This window comes from Thalassophryne amazonica, chromosome 4 (genome assembly GCF_902500255.1).
Source record: "Thalassophryne amazonica chromosome 4, fThaAma1.1, whole genome shotgun sequence".
Classification (NCBI taxonomy): Eukaryota; Metazoa; Chordata; class Actinopteri; order Batrachoidiformes; family Batrachoididae; genus Thalassophryne; species Thalassophryne amazonica.
This window is the reverse complement of record NC_047106.1, coordinates 17,850,356-17,873,954: the sequence shown is the minus strand read 5'-3', so window position 1 is coordinate 17,873,954 and position 23,599 is coordinate 17,850,356. Positions and strand designations below refer to the sequence as shown.

At 42.9% G+C, this 23,599-nt stretch overlaps 1 protein-coding gene across 3 annotated transcripts in view; it reads left to right on the top strand.

Moving 5' to 3' along the window:
• Nucleotides 1–23,599, top strand: part of dph1 (diphthamide biosynthesis 1) — a 275,495-nt gene that overhangs the window by 4,737 nt on the left and 247,159 nt on the right. For all 3 annotated transcript variants that reach the window (XM_034169157.1, XM_034169158.1, XM_034169156.1), the window contains exon 2: nucleotides 8,307–8,456. In XM_034169157.1, coding sequence (XP_034025048.1) covers nucleotides 8,307–8,456 — 150 coding nt within the window. The remainder of the gene's footprint in view (nucleotides 1–8,306; nucleotides 8,457–23,599) is intronic.

Genomic DNA, 23,599 nt, shown 5'->3' with positions numbered 1-23,599 from the left:
TCACAGGTGTGCCATATCAAGATGCTGATTAGACACCATGATTAGTGCACAGGTGTGCCTTAGACTGCCCACAATAAAAGGCCACTCTGAAAGGTGCAGTTTTATCACACAGCACAATGCCACAGATGTCGCAAGATTTAACGGAGCGTGCAATTGGCATGCTGACAGCAGGAATGTCAACCAGAGCTGTTGCTCGTGTATTGAATGTTCATTTCTCTACCATAAGCCGTCTCCAAAGGCGTTTCAGAGAATTTGGCAGTACATCCAACCAGCCTCACAACCGCAGACCATGTGTAACCACACCAGCCCAGGACCTCCACATCCAGCATGTTCACCTCCAAGATCGTCTGAGACCAGCCACTCGGACAGCTGCTGAAACAATCGGTTTGCATAACCAAAGAATGTCCGCACAAACTGTCAGAAACCGTCTCACGGAAGCTCATCTGCATGCTCGTCGTCCTCATCGGGGTCTCGACCTGACTCCAGTTCGTCATCGTCACTGACTTGATTGGGCAAATGCTCACATTCACTGGCGTTTGGCATGTTGGAGAGGTGTTCTCTTCACGGATGAATCCCGGTTCACACTGTCCAGGGCAGATGGCAGACAGTGTGTGTGGCGTCGTGTGGGTGAGCGGTTTTCTGATGTCAATGTCAATGTGTGGCCCATGGTGGCGGTGGGGTTATGGTATGGGCAGGCGTCTGTTATGGACGTAGAACACAGGTGCATTTTATTGATGGCATTTTGAATGCACAGAGATACCGTGACGAGATCCTGAGGCCCATTGTTGTTCCACATCCATGAACATCACCTCATGTTGCAGCAGGATAATGCATGGCCCCATGTTGCAAGGATCTGTACACAATTCTTGGAAGCTGAAAATGTCCCAGTTCTTGCATGGCCGGCATACTCACCGGACATGTCACCCATTGAGCATGGGATTGAGCACCATTGAGTTTGGGATGCTCTGGACCGGCATATACGACAGCGTGTACCAGTTCCTGCCAATATCCAGCAACTTCGCACAGCCATTGAAGAGGAGTGGACCAACATTCCACAGGCCACAATTGACAACCTGATCAACTCTATGCGAAGGAGATGTGTTGCACTGCATGAGGCAAATGGTGGTCACACCAGATACTGACTGGTATCCCCCCCCCCCAATAAAACAAAACTGCACCTTTCAGAGTGGCCTTTTATTGTGGGCAGTCTAAGGCACACCTGTGCACTAATCATGGTGTCTAATCAGCATCTTGATATGGCACACCTGTGAGGTGGGATGGATTATCTCAGCAAAGGAGAAGTGCTCACTATCACAGATTTAGACTGGTTTGTGAACAATATTTGAGGGAAATGGTGATATTGTGTATGTGGAAAAAGTTTTAGATCTTTGAGTTCATCTCATACAAAATGGGAGCAAAACCAAAAGTGTTGCGTTTATATTTTTGTTGAGTGTATATATATATATATATATACATACACATATGCAGATATATACACGTATACATACCTACATGTACATACATACATACATACGCACACATGATGACAATACCAAAAAGAAAAAAACGTGCAAACTTAGTCAGTGAACTCAAATTTACAAAATATAACCAGACAATACTGGCACACAACACACAAACCCGAAAGTAATAACAAGACCTAAGTCTTCAACTATAGCATGCAATTTTGTTATTCTTGTAATGTATTTTAAAGCCTACTAACGTACCAAGTACTTTAATGTTGTCGGGACAGTTGTTCCAGATGTTAACACCTTTGACAGATACACAATGACTTTTTGCATTAGTTCGGATCCTTGATTTTTCAAACAATAAAATTCCTCTCAAATTATAACTGGAGTCCCTCCGTTCAAACATTTCCTGGACATGTTGTGGCAGCAGTTTATTTTTAACTTTATACATAATTTGTATTGTAAAGTAATCAACCAAGTCCCAGAATTTTAGAATATGCTAACAGGCAAACATTGGATTTGTTGGCTCACAATGTGATTTGTTACAAATAATTCTTACAGCTTTCTTTTGCAACAAAAATATTGGATTAGTATTAGTTTTATATGTATTTCCCCATACCTCAATACAATAGGTCATGTATGGAATGAGCAATGAGTGATATAAAATAGTTAATGAGTGTTGGGAAATTAAATCATGTGCTTTATGCAGAATTGCAATGGCTTTTGACATTTTGGATTTAACAAAATTAATATGCATTTTCCAGCTCAGTTTATCATCAATAACAACACCAAGAAATTTTGTATCAGTTACAGTTTCAATTTCAATATCATTTAATAATAAATTTCTGCAGGAAATCCTGGACGTATCCAAATATACTCGTAATACACTTTGTCTTACCAAAGTGAAGCGATAATTTGTTTGAATCAAACCATTGTTTAAACTTCTGTAGTTCCTTCTCCATCCTGTCCAAGGCCTGTCCCAAGTGGTCCCCACTACAAAACACAGTCGTATCATCAGCAAACAAAATACAACTGACGGACTTGGAAACCAAACATATGTCATTAATATACAGAAGAAACAACAACGGCCCCAGAACTGATCCCTGGAGCACCCCACAAGTAATTTTCATGGGTTCAGATTTTGCCCCACCAATATGTACACACTAATATCTATTGTATAAATAGCTAACTATCCAATCATATGCCAATCCCCTGATACCATACCACTGCAGTTTGTCCAGTAGCACAGTGTGGTCTATAGTATCAAATGCTTTCTGTAAATAAAAAAAAAAAAAAAACAACAGTATATTGCTTATTTTCAATTGCATTTGTAATCTGTTCAACAAAATCAATTACAGCCAGTGAAGTAGTGCGATTTTTTTCTAAAACCATATTGCTGTTCACTAAGTATGTGATGTTTAGTTATGAAATCATATAACCTCTTTAAAAATACCTTTTCCAAAATTTTGGAAAATTGTGGCAGGAGTGAGATTGGTCTATAATTTGAGAAGACATGTTTGTCTCCAGATTTAAACAGCGGTTTCACTTTAGCCAATTTCATTCTGAAAGGAAATTTCCCAGTCCTTAGTGACAGGTTACAAATATACGTAAAGAGTCTAACAATACAATCAATAATATTTTTAATCAAAGACATATCAAAATTATCACTATCAATTGATCTTTTACCCTTGAAGTTACGAACAATATCAATTATTTCATATTCATCAGTTTCTTTAATGAACATTGAATCCTGAATTTTATTAATTGTTTTACAGTAATCCAAAGAACGCAGTCCAGAAGACACAATCGAATCAGCTAAATTTTTACCCACATTTACAAAATAATCATTAAAATGATCTACTATAGCTTTATTTTCCTTAACAACTGTACCGGTACTTGTGTAAAAAAGGACAGGATATTCTTTAACACCTTTTCTCTTATTTATGACTTCATTTAAAATCTTCCAAGTACCCTTAATGTTTGTTTTATTTTTTCCAATAAATCACTATAATACTGCCTTTTACAAGATCGCATAATGTTAGTGAGCTTATTTTTATGTCTTATGTCTTTTCTCAGCATCAAATGTTCTTACTTTTAAGAATTGCTTGTACAGTGTACAGTTTTCTTTTTACATGCATTTTGCAGTCCCTTAGTAATCCATGGTTTGTCAACATTATGCTTATTTCCAACATTTGATACCAAAGGGCAATGTTTATCATATAAATTAGAAATAATAGAAATGAGTGACTCATAGGATTGATCAATATCCTCAGTGTAAATGTCACTCCAGTTTTGATCCCTTAACTCCATTCTAAGATTTTCCAAAGTCTCCTCTGTTATTTTCCTCTTGAAATTTGTACTGTCAGTATGGTCAATTTTGTCAATTAAAGAATTCAAAACTACAAGAACCGGCAAATGATCACTGATATCACTAATAAGTAATCCCCCCTCTAAATTCCCCATGGTAACATTTGTAAGTATATTATCAATAAGTGTTGCTGTGTTCGCAGTTATCCTAGTTGGATGAGTAATTACTGGATACATTCCCAAACAAAACACAGAATTTATAAATTCAGTTATATGTATTTGACCGTGAGGATTTAAGAAGTCAATGTTGAAGTCTCTACAAACAAATAAATACTTATTTTTAATAGTATTGTACATCTCAATCAACGTTCCCACAAAAAGTTTTATGTTTGATCCTGGTGCGCTCTAAACACAACTTACAATTATATTTTTTGATTTTTCGCATTTAATTTCCACAGTGACACATTCCATGACGTTTTCCAAAGAGAAACACATGTTTTGAATGATTTCACAGTGATAAGCAGAATTAACATAAAGTGCAACACCACCACCCCGTTTGTTCATCCTATTTATTGGGAAGAAATCATAACCCTCAAACTGGACAATATCCATATGCTCCTCTTTCAACCACGTCTCAGAAATTGCAATAACTTAAAACTGTTTATTTGCACTATTTAAACAATCCTAAATGTTTGACAAGTTTATGGGAAGACATCTGCTATTAAAATGTATGATGGAGAATGTCCCATTTAACACAGTAAGTTTGCTAAATTGTTCCTCAGAAAAATAATTGCAATGATGAGTAATATTTTTAAGAAAAAAACAATCCGGATCTATATTATATTCAATATTATGAAATCTATGTTCAGTGTAATCAAAAATTTTTTAAGTGGAGCTCCTGTGCAGGAGTAAATTGATAAGAATCAGTTGTCATAAAGATAAAAACAATTGTGATCCACAAACCAAAAACACGGCTAAACAAAATCTAGCTGCTAGATGTGAATATATTTGTGACATAAGTTTTTGAAACAGTTTTCTTCCTGTTAAAAGGGAGTTTTTCCTTCCCACTGTAGCCAAGTGCTTGCTCACAGGGGGTCGTTTTGACCGTTGGGGTTTTACATAATTATTGTATGGCCTTGCCTTACAATATAAAGCGCCTTGGGGCAACTGTTTGTTGTGATTTGGCGCTATATAAAAAAATTGATTGATTGATTGATTGAAAAATGTGTCCCATAGCGAAAGAAAACAAACAAATCAACCACAAAAGAAATCACTACAAGTAAATGAAAAAGAACCAATAATAAGCATTGTCCTCCTTAGGAAGCAGTCACTTAAATTTGTCGAGATCCGAGAGCTCTCTTATTAGAGCTCTCTTATTAGCACTCTTATTATTATCATAACTTTTGCTTCCTCCAGAGATCCATTTAATTTAATCCATACTTTACAGTTCCTGCTCCAAATTGCTTGTATTTTTTTCTGTTTTTTTAGAGCTCTGGCTTGCCTTGCAATATCTGCATTCTTCTTTATCAAATGTTCATTTACGTACACCTCAGTTCCTTTCAGCTTTTTTGTTTGCCTTAACAATTCATTCTTAAGTTTCCTATTTGCAAACCGGATAACAATAACTGGTCCAGACTTTTTATCCTTTTTTGGAATTGAATGACAGTCTGCAGCATCATTGTTGTTGATGTTGATGTCCTGAGATGAAAAAAGTCAATGACTTGTTCCAGGGAGTGAATTTCTCACGGAGTGTCTTCATCCATGCTGGTACCACTGCTGAGAGCAGCAGCCCTGGCATATGATCTATATTTAAAGACGGGGAAGCGATCAGAATGCCACAGCAGCATGCCTGACTGACATGCTTCTGCGCCTGTGTCATATCAGAGTGTCAGTAACAACTCACCGATTATCGCCTCCATATTGGATCTGTTGTTGTGGCCCGAAGTTGTTAGAATGGCCTACACAGTGGGTCACCCCTCTGAAACTCATCTGCTTGAGGTTTCTTCTTCAATATCATCAGAGGGAGTTTTTCCTTACCAATGTCACCTGTGTGCTTGCTCAAGGGGTTGGCAAGGTTAGACCTTACTTGTGTGGAGCGCCTTGAGGCAACTTTGTTGTGATTTGGTGCTACATAAAATTAAATAAATTGATAAGAGGAACTGATGGTGTCTGAGTCATACATGTCAGACTGAAAAATGTGGAACCGTTTCTCAAAGAAAATGGTTCTTGATTCCCATCCCTGCCACACTCACCTACAGGTTTGCAGTATGAAAGATGGCAGCAGCACAAACAGGCATTTACATCTGTAGGTCATTAGTAAAACAGTGAAAATCAATTGTGTGGTTCCTATAGTCTGACCAAGAGATGCAATTTGAAGAGAAAATAGCAATGGACCCAGAACAGAAGCTTGAGGTATCAATGACAAGTCAGATCTGAGCCTTGAAAGCACCTGACAAGCAATACCAAAATGAAAACCATTATATTGTTATTTTATCCAGATCCAGTTAGGTAGAAGGTGGGACAAAGCATATGAAGTGTCTTCATATGCTTTGTCTGCATCTCACATGGTTAGGTGCCATTAGGTTAGATCTTATGCGGATTTCTACATTGTTCAGGTGTGTCAGTGGAGATACTCATGTGACATCACAAAGGCTCATAATGCTGCTGTTGCTGTGATAAAACTGCTGCTTGATTTAAGGCACCATAGCTCAGAAGCTTTGACTTCTATTTTTCTTGCAAGACTCTTATTGATTAAACTGTGGAACAGACACCTTCAGTCCAGTGATTTATATGCACATTTCCAGTTATTTATATACTGTGTCACTGTTGCAGTCAGCCTGCCAACCCATTGACCATGCACACCTCCAGTTCAGAAAAAGTTGTGACAATATGGAAAATGCAATAAATCAATAAACTGTATTGACCTTTACATTGTATCTGACTTCGATTTCATTGCAGACAATTTGAACCCAAGGATACTTCATGATTTGTGGGGTCAACATTATTTAATGTGATTTTCCTACTTTTAAAGCCTTCACCACATTCCAAAAAAGCCAGGACAATGGCACTTTCTTTAAATATGAGGATTAAATCCTCAGCTTTACAGCTAATTTTCCTGAGACAAGTCAAGCGATGGATACGTGAAGCTCAAGCTACCAAATGTATCTTGGACTTTATTTACATTAATCACTTAAAAATACAAACTGTATGGTAAATCTGTGTCAAATAGGCACTTCTCAAAAATAGAGTAACCAAGCTGGAAGGAGATAAATCCCCACCTCTTCAAAGTACCCTGCTATCCATTGCAGCCAGGTGACATTTGGGCATCTCCTTGGCATTTCCTTTTTGCTATGTCATGCCTAATGAAATGTGCCACATGGATGAAATGTTGTAGCTGACATTCCCTCACAATACAAATGATGCTCCTTATCTGAGTCTCCCTAAGTAGCTGCTCCTGCAATGACTGCTCCTCATTGCAGGAGCAGTGACGAGCAGTAGAGGGCAGAGCAGAGTAACAGAGACACCCAGTCGTTTCCTTAGACCACTGGTTGGTGTTCAAGTTTCACAATAATATAGTAAGACAGGAAGCAACAGGAACATGAAGAGTTGGACCTTGAAGTTGAAAAACTTGAAGACCCCAGTGGCTCTTGTAGGCCAAAAGGATGTCCACTCTTCACCTGGATGTGGTAGATAGATCGTTATTTTACAAATGTAGACATGCCTCGGTGGTTGTCATCTAGGATCCAAGGCGGTTCTGTGGTGTCTTGGATGCAGAAAATCACAGCACCAGCACAACCTCCCAGACTTGACAATTATAAACCCAGACACTCATACAACTTCTCAAATGTTGCAATGAGGGCATCCACAGATTCTGCAAAAGTCTCAGCGTCGTCCACAAAGTCAATGTCAGGAAACCTTTTCTTGCCAACAAGGGACCGAAGTCGCTGGTCTCCACATGCGTCCTCAACATCCAGTCCATGCACGTATGAAACAGTGTCTGAGCCAGAACAGATCCCTGATGGATGCCAGTGTTCATTAAGAAGGAACCAGATTGTCACCCATTTGTGAATGAGTCAACAGAAAATCTAATTTGAAGCATCCAGACTTTTCTATTCCAACAAAAAAATACCATGTGAGATGTTATGTTAAAGCCGTGTGACAGACTGGCATCCTGTCCAGGGTGTACCCCGCCTCATGCCCTGTGACTGCTGAGGTAGGCTCCAGTGCCCCCGTGACCCTTAACTGGAGAAAGTGAGTATTGAAGATGGATGGGTGTGATATTAAAGAAACAAATCATTTAACAAGATACAAAGCTCATGATAGTTGGCAAAAGTTCAACAATAAAATGGTCATAAAAGCTTTAATTGCAGCCTCACTACACCATAAATTCCCATCAGCACATCTGTTCATAGACTGATGTTAGGATATAGCAAACAAGTGATTCTGCATGTATAAAATATTGTCTTGTATCTCATGTCCCACACTAACCTGTACGTATACAGCATTAACAGCTAAACCCTTTCTGCCCTTTAGTCCGAGGGCCACGGCGGGTAGCCAGTCAAATTCCTGATGAAATCCTCCAAGACCAGAAGCTGCAGGAGGCCATCAAAGCATTACCAGCAAATTACAACTTTGAGATCTACAAGACAGTCTGGAGGGTGAGACAGGCAAATGCTAAGAGAGGTGAGTCATTTTCAGAACTCAATGATTAAATGAGCTCATGACTTTTTTGCAGTCGCGTATAAGTTTTCCCCTCTACAATCAACATTTTAATCAAACTACGCTGTTCTTCTGAACAATGTCTTGAACGTCCCATTTTCCTCAGGCTTTCAAAGAGAAAAGCATGTTCAACAGGTGCTGGCTTCATCCTTAAATAGGGGTCACCTGATTCACTCCTGTTTGTTCCACAAAATTGGCAAACTCACTGACTGAATTCCACACTACTATTACTGTGAACACCCCCTTTTCTACTTTTTTTTACTAATAGCCCAATTTCATAGCCTTAAGAGTGTGCGTATCATGAATGCTTGGTCTTATTGGATTTGTGAGAATCTACTGAATCTACTGGTACCTTGTTTCCCATGTAACAATAAGAAATGTACTCAAAACCTGGATCAATCTTTTTAGTCACATAGCACTACTATTATTCTGAACACTACTATATATATATATATATATATATATATATATATTCAGAGGGACACGGCACTGATAGGGCGTGGAGTGGCATGCCCCATTAAAAAAAAAAAAAAAAAAAATCTAGAGCCTTTTTCCTGCATTCTAAGGTATTCTGGGGAGCTAAATTCTGACATTTTAATAGAGAATTTTTATATTAAAAGGAATGCAGGGAAAGAGGTATAGATTTTTCCTGTTTGTTGGGGGGCATGCCCCCTCACACCCCCTAGAAGGGGATGTCTTCAGCAAACCCAACCAAGTCACCCCCTTCTCCCCGCCCACTAACCTGAAGTGAGATCTGCCCCTTGGCTGGACAGCGCCATTCATCAACAAGCCTTTGTTTCTGCAAGGCCTTTCCCATATTTTATCACACCATTGGTAAGCGACTCAACCCCCTACCCCCACCCCACCCCCTTCTAGAGCCGCCACTGCAGGCTGCTGTGGTCTGCACTGAAAACAGTTGCTGTGCTGTGGGGTTGACGGATGTTTATGGGTTCTGGAAAAATATAAAATGTAGCTACAGATGCACAGAAATCCAGACTGCATGTGCTGGAGGCTTTTAACCTGGACAGCTGACTCAGAGGTGCAGGCGCTGCAATAATTGGCACACATTTCCACACATTATGATCGTATAAAAGCAATAAGTTAAACAGAACCATTTAAGCAGCAGCGCTGCAGCACTAAACAGCCTTGCAGAGCCTTTATTTCAAAACCCAGCAGCAAACTGTGGCACTCTGTCCTAGTTCAGATTGTATGTGATTGTTTTAGGACATAAAACAAATGTTGCTTAAAAACTGCTTTTTAAGTTGAGAGAATATAACATTACACAGTGGGCATGTAAACACGGGATGTGGAGCATTAAGAAGTGTGAATGTGTGCGTACCACCCATGAGTGCATCTGTGCTTTGACCTACTTCGAAGACTTTATTTTGCAAGCGGTAACCTCCTGTGTTCAGACAGATTTATGCAGCTCTGAGGAGTCACCAACAAACCCATTTTTCAAAAGAGAAATAATGTTAAAACCTGTGACTTCCTACAGGAACTGTATCATGAGAAGATTTGGGAGTCATCTTCTCACCAAATCAAATTTGATGGGATTAAATCACCGATATGTCCTCGGTGTCAGGCTGAAGTAAGTCTGATGCAAGTCCTGAGGGCCGTTGGTGCTGGCGATTATCCCCAGGTACCATGAAGTGGAACAGAGTGTAGGACTGTCTCTGCACGGGACACCAGTCCCTTACAGGTTGCTTCCTGAGCAAAGACCAGTATCCATTTACAGCAGGGTGGACTGGAACTGGGTGTCTCTTCCAAGGACACAGACAGGTAGCCTGAAGCAGACATCTGGAAACCCACAGGGCCACATATGCTGCCTGTGTCAAGATGCATGAGCAGAATTATTTTGTCAGTTTTGTAAAGAAGAGGTCAATTTTTAAACTGCAATATGAAAAATGTTCCTTTTTTATTTTATTGTATTGTATTTTTTTTAAGTATAAGACGTTATATTTCACGGACACAACGGGCGCTATTATTAGGTTCATCAGTATTTGGATAGTGACCGTTTTGATTGTGCCCTCTTTCAGTGAAGTTGGAAGGCGTTGTGTTTTCACCCCATCTGGCCACCCACTCTTCTGTAAAGTTGTCATTTCCGCACAGTGACTAAGGAATGCCTTAACTATTTGAAACAATTTCTTAGTTGTATATTGGGGGACACTGGAGGAAGGTTGTCTTCAAAAATGGCCCATCGTTCGTTATCTGACCCAATTTTGATTTTCGTTTCTGCCAAAGAACTAAAGCACACTTCATCTGATTGGAACCATTTCTTGGTAGTAAATTGGGAGGGGGGGGGGGGAGTAGAGGAAGGTTCCTTTAAAAAATGGTGGTCATCTATCATCCACTATGGCTGCCGTGGATGCCATCTTGATTTTTGTTTCTGTGCAATAACTAAAGTACACCTCATCTGATTGAAGTAATTTCTTTGTGGTGAATTGGGGAAATCTAGAGGAAGGTTCCTTTCAAAAATGGGGTCATCCAACATCTGCTTCACCACGTAACAATTGTAAAGTGCCAATCTTTTTCTGTACAAATAGATCATATGTATCGTCTTTAAAGCATTAGTCTTAGGCTATAAAAATAATTTCCAGATGTCATCATCGCTGCCCCTATGTAACAATACACCAGCTTAACATTTAATGTTAAAATTAAACAGTCAAGACGTGGTATTATTGCTGCGTTCAGAACCCTCGGATGTTCAGAGATTCCGACCTCTAGTTTGGGGAAATGTGCCTTGAATGGTACGTCAGGCCGGAATTTCTGCTCGGTACCCCGTGCGGGCACACACGCAACCTGGACAGTGGTTGTGCATGGGTGTACTACCAAAAAAAAGACTTTGTACATCCTCAGTGCAGCAAAAAAAAAGAAATCAAGTCAGAGTCCAGCTTTTCTTTTTTTCTTCCTGCTAACAGCCTCCAGAGAGCACAGTGGATTTGTTATGTGTATGCCTTGGTGCGCATATGTGGGCGCACGTGCCTGCGTGTGTGCGAGCATGTGTGGGCGTGCATGATCACGTGTGCGCTTCCATGTGTGTGCAGAGTGCAATGGTACCAAACATATGGAACCCAATTTGCACTCTAAATGGAACCAAATTTGCGCTCTAAATGGAACCAAGCTGCACTCTCAGTGCAATGCAACACAAATGAGATGAATTAATCCATGTCATGTGACATACAAAGCACCAATCAAATGACAAGGATCCACTCAGCTGTTTATATATATATATATATATATATATATACACTCAACAAAAATATAAACGCAACACTTTTGGTTTTGCTCTCATTTTGTATGAGATGAACTCAAAGATCTAAAACTTTTTCCACATACACAATATCACCATTTCCCTCAAATATTGTTCACAAACCAGTCTAAATCTGTGATAGTGAGCACTTCTCCTTTGCTGAGATAATCCATCCCACCTCACAGGTGTGCCATATCAAGATGCTGATTAGACACCATGATTAGTGCACAGGTGTGCCTTAGACTGTCCACAATAAAAGGCCACTCTGAAAGGTGCAGTTTTGTTTTATTGGGGGGGTACCAGTCAGTATCTGGTGTGACCACCATTTGCCTCATGCAGTGCAACACATCTCCTTCGCATAGAGTTGATCAGGTTGTCAATTGTGGCCTGTGGAATGTTGGTCCACTCTTCTTCAATGGCTGTGCGAAGTTGCTGGATATTGGCGGGAACTGGTACACGCTGTCGTATATGCCGTTCCAGAGCATCCCAAACATGCTCAATGGGTCACATGTCTGGTGAGTATGCCGGCCATGCAAGAACTGGGACATTTTCAGCTTCCAAGAATTGTGTACAGATCCTTGCAACATGGGGCCGTGCATTATCCTGCTGCAACATGAGGTGATGTTCTTGGATGTATGGCACAACAATGGGCCTCAGGATCTCGTCACGGTATCTCTGTGCATTCAAAATGCCATCAATAAAATGCACCTGTGTTCTTCATCCATAACAGATGCCTGCCCATACCATAACCCCACTGCCACCATGGGCCACTCGATCCACAACATTGACATCAGAAAACCGCTCACCCACACGACGCCACACACGCTGTCTGCCATCTGCCCTGAACAGTGTGAACCGGGATTCATCTGTGAAGAGAACACCTCTCCAACGTGCCAAACGCCAGCGAATGTGAGCATTTGCCCACTCAAGTCGGTTATGACGACGAACTGAAGTCAGGTCGAGACCCCGATGAGGACGACGAGCATGCAGATGAGCTTCCCTGAGACGGTTTCTGACAGTTTGTGCAGAAATTCTTTGGTTATGCAAACCGATTGTTTCAGCAGCTGTCCGAGTGGCTGGTCTCAGACGATCCTGGAGGTGAACATGCTGGATGTGGAGGTCCTGGGCTGGTGTGGTTACATGTGGTCTGCGGTTGTGAGGCTGGTTGGATGTACTGCCAAATTCTCTGAAACGCCTTTGGAGACGGCTTATGGTAGAGAAATGAACATTCAATACACGAGCAACAGCTCTGGTTGACATTCCTGCTGTCAGCATGCCAATTGCACGCTCCCTCAAATCTTGCGACATCTGTGGCATTGTGCTGTGTGATAAAACTGCACCTTTCAGAGTGGCCTTTTATTGTGGGCAGTCTAAGGCACACCTGTGCACTAATCATGGTGTCTACTCAGCATCTTGATATGGCACACCTGTGAGGTGGGATGGATTATCTCAGCAAAGGAGAAGTGCTCACTATCACAGATTTAGACTGGTTTGTGAACAATATTTGAGGGAAATGGTGATATTGTGTATGTGGAAAAAGTTTTAGATCTTTGAGTTCATCTCATACAAAATGGGAGCAAAACCAAAAGTGTTGCGTTTATATTTTTGTTGAGTGTGTATGTATATATATATATATATATATATATATATATATATATATATATATATATATATATATATACTATATACACACACACACACACACACACACACACACACACACACACACACACACACACACACACACAGTGGTCCCTCATTTATTGCGGGAGTTACGTTCTAAAAATAACCCGCGATAAGCGAAATCCACGAAGTATTCAGTGCTATTTTTTGCAATTATTATAGATGTTTTAAGGCTGTAAAACCCCTCACTACACACTTTATACACTTTTCTCAAACAGGCATTAACATTTTCTCACTTTTCTCTCCTGTGTAAACACTTTTTTTTTCTTCTGTGCGAGAAGATTATAAACAGACAAATGCAGAAGACAATGCGCATGCTCTCCCTTCGCTCTCTGCCTCCGGGGGTACGGATGCGGGACCCGCAAAGAATCCAAGTCCTCTCTCGGTGGCCATGGAGATCTGCGGCTGCGGTCAACATCCGCATCAAAACAGCGAGCGTAGTCTCTGGACCTGTTGCCTGTTATAGCGAGGGACCACTGTATATATGTATATACGAGGGCTGTCAATAAAGTATAGGTCCTTTTTATTTTTTTCAAAAACTATATGGATTTCATTCATATATTTTTACGTCAGACATGCTTGAACCCTCGTGCGCATGCGTGAGTTTTTCCACGCCTGTCGGTGACGTCATTCGCCTGTGAGCACTCCTTGTGGGAGGAGTCGTCCAGCCCCTCGTCGGAATTCCTTTGTCTGAGAAGTTGCTGAGAGACTGGCGCTTGGTTTGATCAAAATTTTTTCTAAACCTGTGAGACACATCGAAGTGGACACGGTTCGAAAAATTAAGCTGGTTTTCCGTGAAAATTTTAACGGCTGATGAGAGATTTTGAGGTGATTCTGTCGCTTTAAGGACTTCCCACGGAGCGAGACGTCGCTCAGCGGTCCCAGGCGCCGTCGTCAGCCTGTTTCAAGCTGAAAACCTCCACATTTCAGGCTCTATTGATCCAGGACGTCGTGAGAGAACAGAGAAGTTTCAGAAGAAGTCGGTTTCAGCATTTTATCCGGATATTCCACTGTTAAAGGAGATTTTTTTAATGAAAGACGTGCGGACGGGTCCGCGCGTCGGGACGCAGCCGGCGCGGTGCGGCGGCACAGGAAAAACACCTCCGTGTTGATAACCATTTGTAAAATCCAGGCGGCTTTTGATGGCTTTCAGTGGAGTGAGTATATGAGAAATTGTTTAACAGCTGGACATGTTCCAACTTGTCCGAGCCGACGCTGCAATCTGCCCGCATGTCTTTCATTAAAAAAATCTCCTTTAACAGTGGAATATCCGGATAAAATGCTGAAACCGACTTCTTCTGAAACTTCTCTGTTCTCTCACGATGTCCTGGATCAATAGAGCCTGAAATGTGGAGGTTTTCAGCTTGAACAGGCTGACGACGGCGGCTGAGAGCGCTGCGCGACATCTCGCTCCGTGGGAAGTCCTTAAAGCGACAGTATCACCTCAAAATCTCTCATCAGCCGTTAAAATTTTCACGGAAAACCAGCTTAATTTTTCGAACCGTGTCCACTTCGATGTGTCTCACAGGTTTAGAAAAAATTTTGATCATACAAAGCGCCAGTCTCTCAGCAACTTCTCAGACAAAGGAATTCCGACGAGGGGCTGGACGACTCCTCCCACAAGGAGTGCTCACAGGGGAATGACGTCACCGTCAGGCGTGGAAAAACTCACGCATGCGCACGAGGGTTCAAGCATGTCTGACGTAAAAACATATGAATGAAATCCATATAGTTTTTGAAAAAATAAAAGACCTATACTTTGACAGACCTCGTATGTATGTATATGTATGTATATATATATATATATATATATATATATATATATATATATATATATGCTGAGAAACAACGATGCAATCTTGAATCGTGCTTCTTATTCAGAAAATGCCTTCTGCCTTCAAAGGAAATGACGCTGGATTTGTGTATTTTCAAGCAATCAGAAAATCCTGTGGAAATGGGTGCTTTCACTTTTCCAAGCCCTTATTTCCTTGTTATTCTATTTGCATCTCAGACTCTAATCTGAGTTTCCGTGCAGTATTTCTGACCTTTTTTAGAAACGGGCAGCTATCCTTCATCTGTACTGGTTTGAAATGACTGCGTTAAACTGTAGCGTGAACCTTTGTGAACTTAGGTGTGCATGCTGTTTACATTATTTCAATGAATAGGTCCCTGTTTGTTTTGCCCCTTTAGTTCGAGTTTATTCCACTGAAAGTGAGACTTTATGTGCTTGTACTTTCTTTGGCTGTGATATATAGAAAGTCAAGTGCGAGTGACGTCTCCAACCACCTACCACCTAACCAGCCATTAGTTTGGATCCTGCGCAGACTGTCCTTGCTTTTGAATGTCAAGTCTCTTTCATTCCTATCATTTTATTACCTTCTGTGTCCTGCAGCATTTATGTAGCCTTGTATAGCACTATTGAACTGCAAGAAGAAGAGGGAAAAAAAACAAACAAACAAGAAGGAGAGCCAAAGAAGCAAACTGCAGCCTGGCCTTGAATGTCTTGAATCCATGAAATTGTTTCCCTGAGGGGATTTTGAAATGCTCTTTTTGTTTGTTTGTTTTTTTTTTTCTATCTCTCGTTTTTCCAAGGTTTTGTTGAAACTAAGTTACAAACCACCAAAATGTTGCCATAGTCAATAACTTCTATTTAGATGTTTCCTTTAAGGACACAGTAAATAAACACATGAAGCGTGAAGTTCCTTCCTTTACTTCTTGTAGATATTTGATGGGGTACTTCTGTACTCCTGAAAGAGGTGTGTGTGTGTGTGTGTGTGTGTGTGTGTGTGTGTGTGTGTGTGTGTGTGTGTGTGTGTGTGTGTGTGTGTGTGTGTGTGAAAAGTTGGGTGCGCAGCCGCCCCAAGCTGGCAGCTACGCGACCATGATGCTGCGGCTCCCCCCACACTCACATTGGAGTGTGGACATAATTTTGTTGTTGTTGCACTCATGTAATGACAATGACAAATAAATCTGACAAGTCAAGGCTGGTACCCATTTACAGCTGGGTGGATATCTTGTCCAAGGACACAGACCTGTAGCATGACCAGGAATCTAAGTCGGATCTACATATTGGCAGCCAACTTCCTTATCCCAGTGAACTACCTGCTCTACTCTCTGATAACGTGATGATAAAATTGTACTCTGTGGTAATATCTTGTGATTGGAATTGCTTCGTGGGTACTATGCTCAACTCACTGGTGAGAGCTGTTTCTTTTGGTCATGTGTTCCCATTGATGGCATTAGTTAAACTCTAGAAAATCTGGGAGTCATGGCCTGGCCTGGGACGCCTGTTGGAATGGTCATAACTCACTTATTTTTGAAACACTTTCGATAAACAACAGCTGTCTGGTTTTTAGCGTCAGAATGTCTGGTTATGCTCCGGAATGAGCCGTTATTGTGGGAATGATTGAGGATGCTGAGTGTGTATAAAATGAGTCTATTGAAAGCTGGGGCCTGTTTCCTGCATCTCAACTTGTTGTGTGTGCTGAATCCATTCAAGAAATTCAACATCATCACAGTCAGTCTACAAACTTCTTGTTTGTGAGTCTTTTTTGAATTGAAACACTCACATCTAACTACAAGATTTATAATATAGGTGGCAAGCCATCTACTTATGCCACTGAGCCATTTTGGCAAACCAAATGATGAACTGTTAAATGTAACAAACATTAGTGTTGATAACCATCACAGCAGATCCATGTGAGGGTTGTCTTACTGGTACAGCAGATACTCAGCAAATCTTTAGTGTAAAAATTGTCCATTTGTTCCCCACGAGATTGCCCCAAGTGGAGGAGTTCAAGTATCTCAGGATCTTGCTCTCAAGTGGGGGTAAGTTGGGGCGTGAGATCGATACACTGATTGGGGCAGCGCATGATGTACACTGTGCCCGACCATTGTGGTAAAGAAAGAGCTGAGTCAGAAGGCGAGATTCTTGATTTATTAGTCCATTTACGCTCCTAATATCACCTATTGTCATGAACATTGGGTAATGACTGAAAGAATAAGGTTGCTGATACAAGCCACGGAAATAAGATTCCTCTGCTGAATATCTGGGTTTACACTCCATGACAGGGTGTGAAGCTTGACTATTCAGGAGAGACTCAAGAGTAGAGCCACTGCTTCTTCACATCGAAAGGAGTCATGTGAGGTGGTTTGAGCATCTGCTGATGATGACTCCCTGCCTGTCTCCATAGGGAGGACTTCCAGGCACATCCAACTGAAAGAAGACCCTGGGGAAAACCCATTACATGCTGGAGGGATTGTATTTCTAAGATGGCTTGGGAACGTCTTGGGATCCCCCGAGAAGAGTTAGAGGATTTGACCAAGGATAGGGAAGTGTTTATTGAGCTGCTTGGTCTACTGTCACCACAACCCGGACCCGGAAAATAAATGGAGGTCTGTGTTTTTCTTCGGCTCCTTGAAGCTACCACTAGCATATGTAGCATGGCATTGTCGAACGGCATGCTGGGAAACTGAATTTCCTACTGTGCATCTTGTCACATTTTTACCCACGTTTCAGAATTTGAAATTTTACAAGAAAAGGCAATTTTGGAGCATACTGCCGACAGAGGGTTGCAAATAGATGCTTTATTTGAGTATAATGGAACAAAATTATAGTGGTGCTAAATAGAATCTTTTTTATGTCTTTATCCATATGGGACTACAGCTTTAAGTCATAACCTCTGAATTTGATTTTGTTCGTCAGCTTAGTTTTAAGTGTTGGTTTTTGATGCTGGAGCAAAGGAAAAGTAACAATTACACTTCAACGCATCATGAGTTAAAGTGGCCTAATTACACAGCAGGAAAATGATAATGCTGCAGATTTGTTAATAACATGTCCCTCAAAGCCACAGATGGCTTTCTCCATCAACCTTTTCCCTGGCCTACTCGTCTTTTTCCAACAGTTCATTAACGGTTGCTAACAATTGTAATATTTTCCCCAGAACCTGTTAACAGAACAATTCTTCTTTCATAACAGTTACCACATGACTCCACAGCGAACAGCTTGACATGTCCTTTTTTTCGCCACTGTCCAGCCAGCATGTCCCTTTCTGTTTAATAGACACACATGCACTCATGTAAGGAACAGTGGTCAGAACTTCAGCAGTCAACGTAAAGTTAGTGTTTTCAATTTCAATTTATTTTCATTTGTTGGCAGTTTCCTCGCTTGCGAGGATAGTGGGAAGGCCCTTTTTTTTGTAGTTTATTTTCTACAAGCCCTCTGGTGGCTGAAAAGTCCGATGCGGGATGCACAAGACCTGTTGCACTTGGGGCAAATGAACACTTGAGTAGGCTGGGCTTGTGCTGCTGCCTGCTCTTTCTGTCTTTGACGCTTCTGGCGTGAGGCTTCACTTCTTTCTGCCTCAAACTTCAGGCTGGCGGATTTGATGCTGGAACGCCAGCTGAGACTATCTGTAGCTAGATGCTGTCATGACTGATGCTGAATGCCTGCAAGGGAGAGCTGTTTGTTCAGCTGGTCCTTATAGCGCTTTTTGGGGGCCCCTTGGTTTCGTCTCCCTTCCTTGAGCTTGCCAAAGAGAATTAATTTCGGCATGTGTCCATCCATCCTGGCTACGTGACCTGCCCAACGAAGCTGTTGTTTGAGTATAATAGACTCCATGCTGGGCAATTTGGCTCTGGTAAGGATGTCCTCATTTGAGACGTAGTCCTGCCACTTGATCCCGAAGATGTTTCGGAGACAACGCTGATGAAAGCATTCCAGTAATCTGATCTATTGACGATACAGAACCCAGGTTTCAGCTCCATACAGGAGGGTAGGGACCACAATGGCTCTGTAGACCTGCACTTTTGTGGAAAGGCGCAGTGCATGATTCTGCCAGACTTTCTTTGAGAGTCGACCAAAAGAACTGCTGGCCTTGGCAAGGCGACTGTCTAGGTCCTTGGCAACAGATGCGTCGTTTGAGATAACACTACCGAGATACGTGAAGTGCTCTACTGCATTCAGGCTGGTACCCTCGATGTTGATTTGGGGTGGGGTATATGCTGTATGGGGGACCGGTTGATATAGCACTTCTGTCTTTCTCAGGCTGATGGTGAGGCCGAAGGCTCTTGCTGCTTCAGCAAAACAGTTGACAATGTGCTGCAAGGCTTGCTCCGTATGGGCGACGAGGGCGCAGTCATCTGCGAAGAGCAGCTCCATGATTAGCTGTTCTGTGATCTTAGTGTGGCACAGAAGGCGCCGCAAGTTAAACAGACTTCCGTCGGTTCTGAAGCGGATATAGATGCCGTCTGTCAAGTCTTCTTTGGCCTCACGAAGCATCATGCTGAAGAAGATGGAGAACAGAGTGGGCGCGAGGATGCAACCTTGTTTGACTCCATTTGAGATGGGGAAGCTGCCGGACAGAGTCCCGTTGTACTTCACTTGTCCCATCTGGCCTTCATGCAGCTGGCGGATGATGGTGAGGAGCTTTGGAGGGCAGCCAAGGAGTGCAAGAATCTTCCACAAACCCTCACGACTGACCGTGTCAAAAGCCTTGGTTAGGTCTATGAAGGCTGCATAAAGGGCCATGTTCTGTTCTCTGCACTTCTCCTGGATCTGTCTCAGGATGAAGATCATGTTGGTGGTTCCCCTGTTGGCCCGAAATCCGCACTGACTCTCTGGAGTATTTTCATGCGCTATGGTAGGGGTAAGCCTGTTGAGCAGCACTCGAGCCAAAATCTTACCTGCTATTGAGAGGAGAGTGATGCCCTGGTAATTAGAACAGTCGGACTTGTCGCCCTTGTTCTTGTACAGGGAGACAATGACCGCATCCCGAAGGTCATGTGGAACCATTCCCTTTTCCCAGCAACTGGAGAAGAGAATCTGAAGCTTGTCGAGGACTTTTATTTTTATTTTTTTTGTTTTTGTTTTATTTTTATTATTTTTATTATTATTATTTCATTTATATAGCACCAAATCACAAAGTTGCCTCAAGGTGCTTCACACAAATAAGGTCTAACCTTACTTATCCATCATGGCAAATATCTCATTAAAGCTACAGTGTGTAGGATTTAGTGCCATCTTGTCGTAAGGTTCACATTTTGGTTAATTTGTAATAAGCAGAATCAGAATCAGAAGAAGTTTATTGCCATTGCCAGTGAACAGGATTCACAGACTAGGAATTTGCTTCGGTACAATGGTGCAACATTAAGAAAATAGATAAAATGCTAGGATAAAATATAACGTGTCAAAATAAGATAAAAAAAAAAGAAATATGAAATATAAAAGACTGTGTGCAACAGAGAAACAGAAAAAACAGTGCAGTGGGAGGAGTGCAATTAAAAACCAAAGTACATTGTCTAAAGTGACCCGTGATAAAATGATAAAGTGACAGAGTTAAGCTTAAGGTGACTGAGTTATGAGGTGTTTATGAGTCTAACGGCAGAGGGGAAGAAACTGTTTTTATGGCGGGAGGTTCTGGTCCGGATGGACCGTAGCCTCCTGCCCGAGGGGAGTGGTTTGAATAGACGGTGTGCAGGGTGAGAAGGGTCAGCTGTGATCCGACCTGCTCGGCCCAGAGTCCTGGAGACGTGCAGGTCGTGGAGAGATGGAAGGCTACAGCCGATCACCTTCTCAGCAGAGGCCACAATGTGCTGCAGTCTGTGTCTGTCCCTGGCTGTGGCCTCGGCGTACCACACCGTGATGGAGGAGCAGAGGATGGACTCGATGATGGCCGTGTAGAACTGCACCATCAGCTGGGCAGGCAGCTTGGCCTTCTTCAGCTGCCGCAGGAAATACATCCTCTGCTGGGCCTTCTTGATGAGGGAGCTGATGGTTGACTCCCACTTGAGGTCCTGGGTGATGGTGGTGCCGAGGAAGCGGTGACAGACCACAGTGGTGATGGGGCTGTTGGTGAGGGCGAGGGAGGGCTGGGGGGCTGTGGCTTTCCTGAAGTCCACGATCATCTCCACTGTTTTCTGGGCGTTGAGCTCCAAGTAGTTGCTGCTGCACCAGGTCACCAGCCGGTCCACCTCCCTCCTGTAGGCAGACTCATCCCCATCCGAAATGAGTCCGATGAGGGTGGTGTCGTCTGCAAACTTGATGAGCTTTACAGAGTCATGGTTGGAGGTGCAGCAGTTAGTGTAGCGGGAGAAGAGCAGAGGGGAAAGGACACAGCCCTGTGGAGATCCTGTGCTGAGAGCCTGAGTGTTCGAGACATTTTTTCCCAGCCTCACACTCTGACTCCGGTCCGTCAGGAAGTCTGTGATCCACCTGCAGGTGGAGTTGGGCACGTGGAGCAGAGAAAGCTTGTCCTGGAGCAAAGCTGGAAGGATGGTGTTGAATGCAGAGCTGAAGTCCACAAACAGGATCCTAGCGTAGGTTCCTGGGGAGTCCAGGTGCTGCAGGATGGAGTGCAGGGCCAGGTTTATGGCGTCATCTACAGACCTGTTGGCTCTGTAGGCAAACTGCAGGGGGTCCAGGAGGGGGTCGGTGATGAACTTCAGGTGGGATAAAACCAGGCGTTCGAAGGTCTTCATGACTACAGACATGAGAGCCACAGGACGGTAGTCATTTAGTCCAGTGACGCGTGGTTTCTTGGGGACTGGAACTATGATTGAGGACTTGAAACAGACTGGAACATGGCATGACTCCAGGGAGGTGTTGAAGATCCCCGTGAAGACTGGGGCCAGCTCATCAGCGCAGTGTCTCAGGGTGGCAGGAGAGACACAGTCTGGGCCCGGGGCCTTATGTGGATTCAGCCTTTTGAAATGTGTCCTCACGTTCTCCTCTTGGACCGAGAGGGCAACAGGGGGAGTGGGGAGGGCAGCAGTGAGAGGGGGGAGGTCCAGAGTGTTTGAATATCCAGTTGTGTGGGGGGTGGGGAGGTGTGAGTCCTTGTCTTCAAAGCGTGAATAGAAGATGTTCAGGTCGTTGGCCAGCTTCAGGTCGTCAATAGAACGAGGTGCTTTGGGCTTGTAGTTGGTGATCTCTTTCAACCCCCTCCACACAGAGGCCGAGTCCTTGGCAGAGAACCTTTGCTGCAGACGTGAACTGTACATGGATTTAGCCTTTGCCATCTCCTTGCTAAATCTGTACTTTGCACCTCTACAGCTGTTTCTGTCTCCTTCTCTGAAAGCCACCTCTTTCTGCTGACGGAGCTGCTGGAGTTTAGGTGTGAACCAGGGCTTGTCATTGTTATATCTCACCCTGGTACACTGTGGGATGATGCTGTCTTCACAGAAATGAATATATGACGTCACAGTGTCCGTATAGTCATCTAGACTGTCTGTTGAAGCCTCAAACATATCCCAATCCGTGGTGGCCAAGCACACGCATAGCTCCTCTACAGCTTCATTGCTCCACACTTTAGACGTCCTCACAACAGGTTTAGAGAGTTTAAGTCTCTGTCTGTACGTGGGGATCAAGTGGACCATCACGTGATCTGAGATTCCCAAAGCTGCACTGGCCACCGCGCGGTAGGCGCCGCTCACTGTCGTGTAACAATGATCTAACGTGCTCCCTTCTCTGGTCGGGCATTTAACAAACTGTTTGTATTTTGGTAATTCCTGACTGAGATTCCCTTTGTTAAAATCACCGAGAATTATAACGAGAGTCCGGAAAGTCTCTCTCCACGCTCATAATCTGATCCGCAAGTGCGCTCGGCCTCGTGCACGTCCGCGCTCGGTGGAATATACACAGAGCAAAGTATGAAAGAGTTAAACTCACGTGGAGAGTAGAACGATCTGCAGTTTATGAGGAGATATTCCAGAGAGGGACAGCAGTGTTGGGAGATCACAGTCACATCGGAGCACCAGGCGTTGTTGATATAGAAGCAGAGTCCTCCACCTCTTGTTTTTCCACCAGAGAGTGCTCGGTCTCTGTCTGCGCGGAGGAGTCGGAATCCCTCTAGTTGGAGCGCGCAGTCCGGTGTCTGTGCATTTAACCACGTCTCCGTGAAGCACAGTACACAAGAAGAGAAGAAATCTCTATTCTTCTTCATCAGCAGTGCCAGCTCATCCATCTTGTTGTGGAGTGAGCGGACGTTGGAGAGAAATATCCCAGGTAGGGGCGTGCGCGTGCCCCTTCGTCTGAGGCGCACGAGAGCTCCAGCTCGTTTTCCTCTCTGCCGTCGTCTCACTTTTTTGGCCAAAAAGTGAACCAGTTCAGCTGCAGGCACTAAAAAAACTGGCATAATGTCCATGGGTGTTGATGATTTGATGTTTAGAAGCTCCT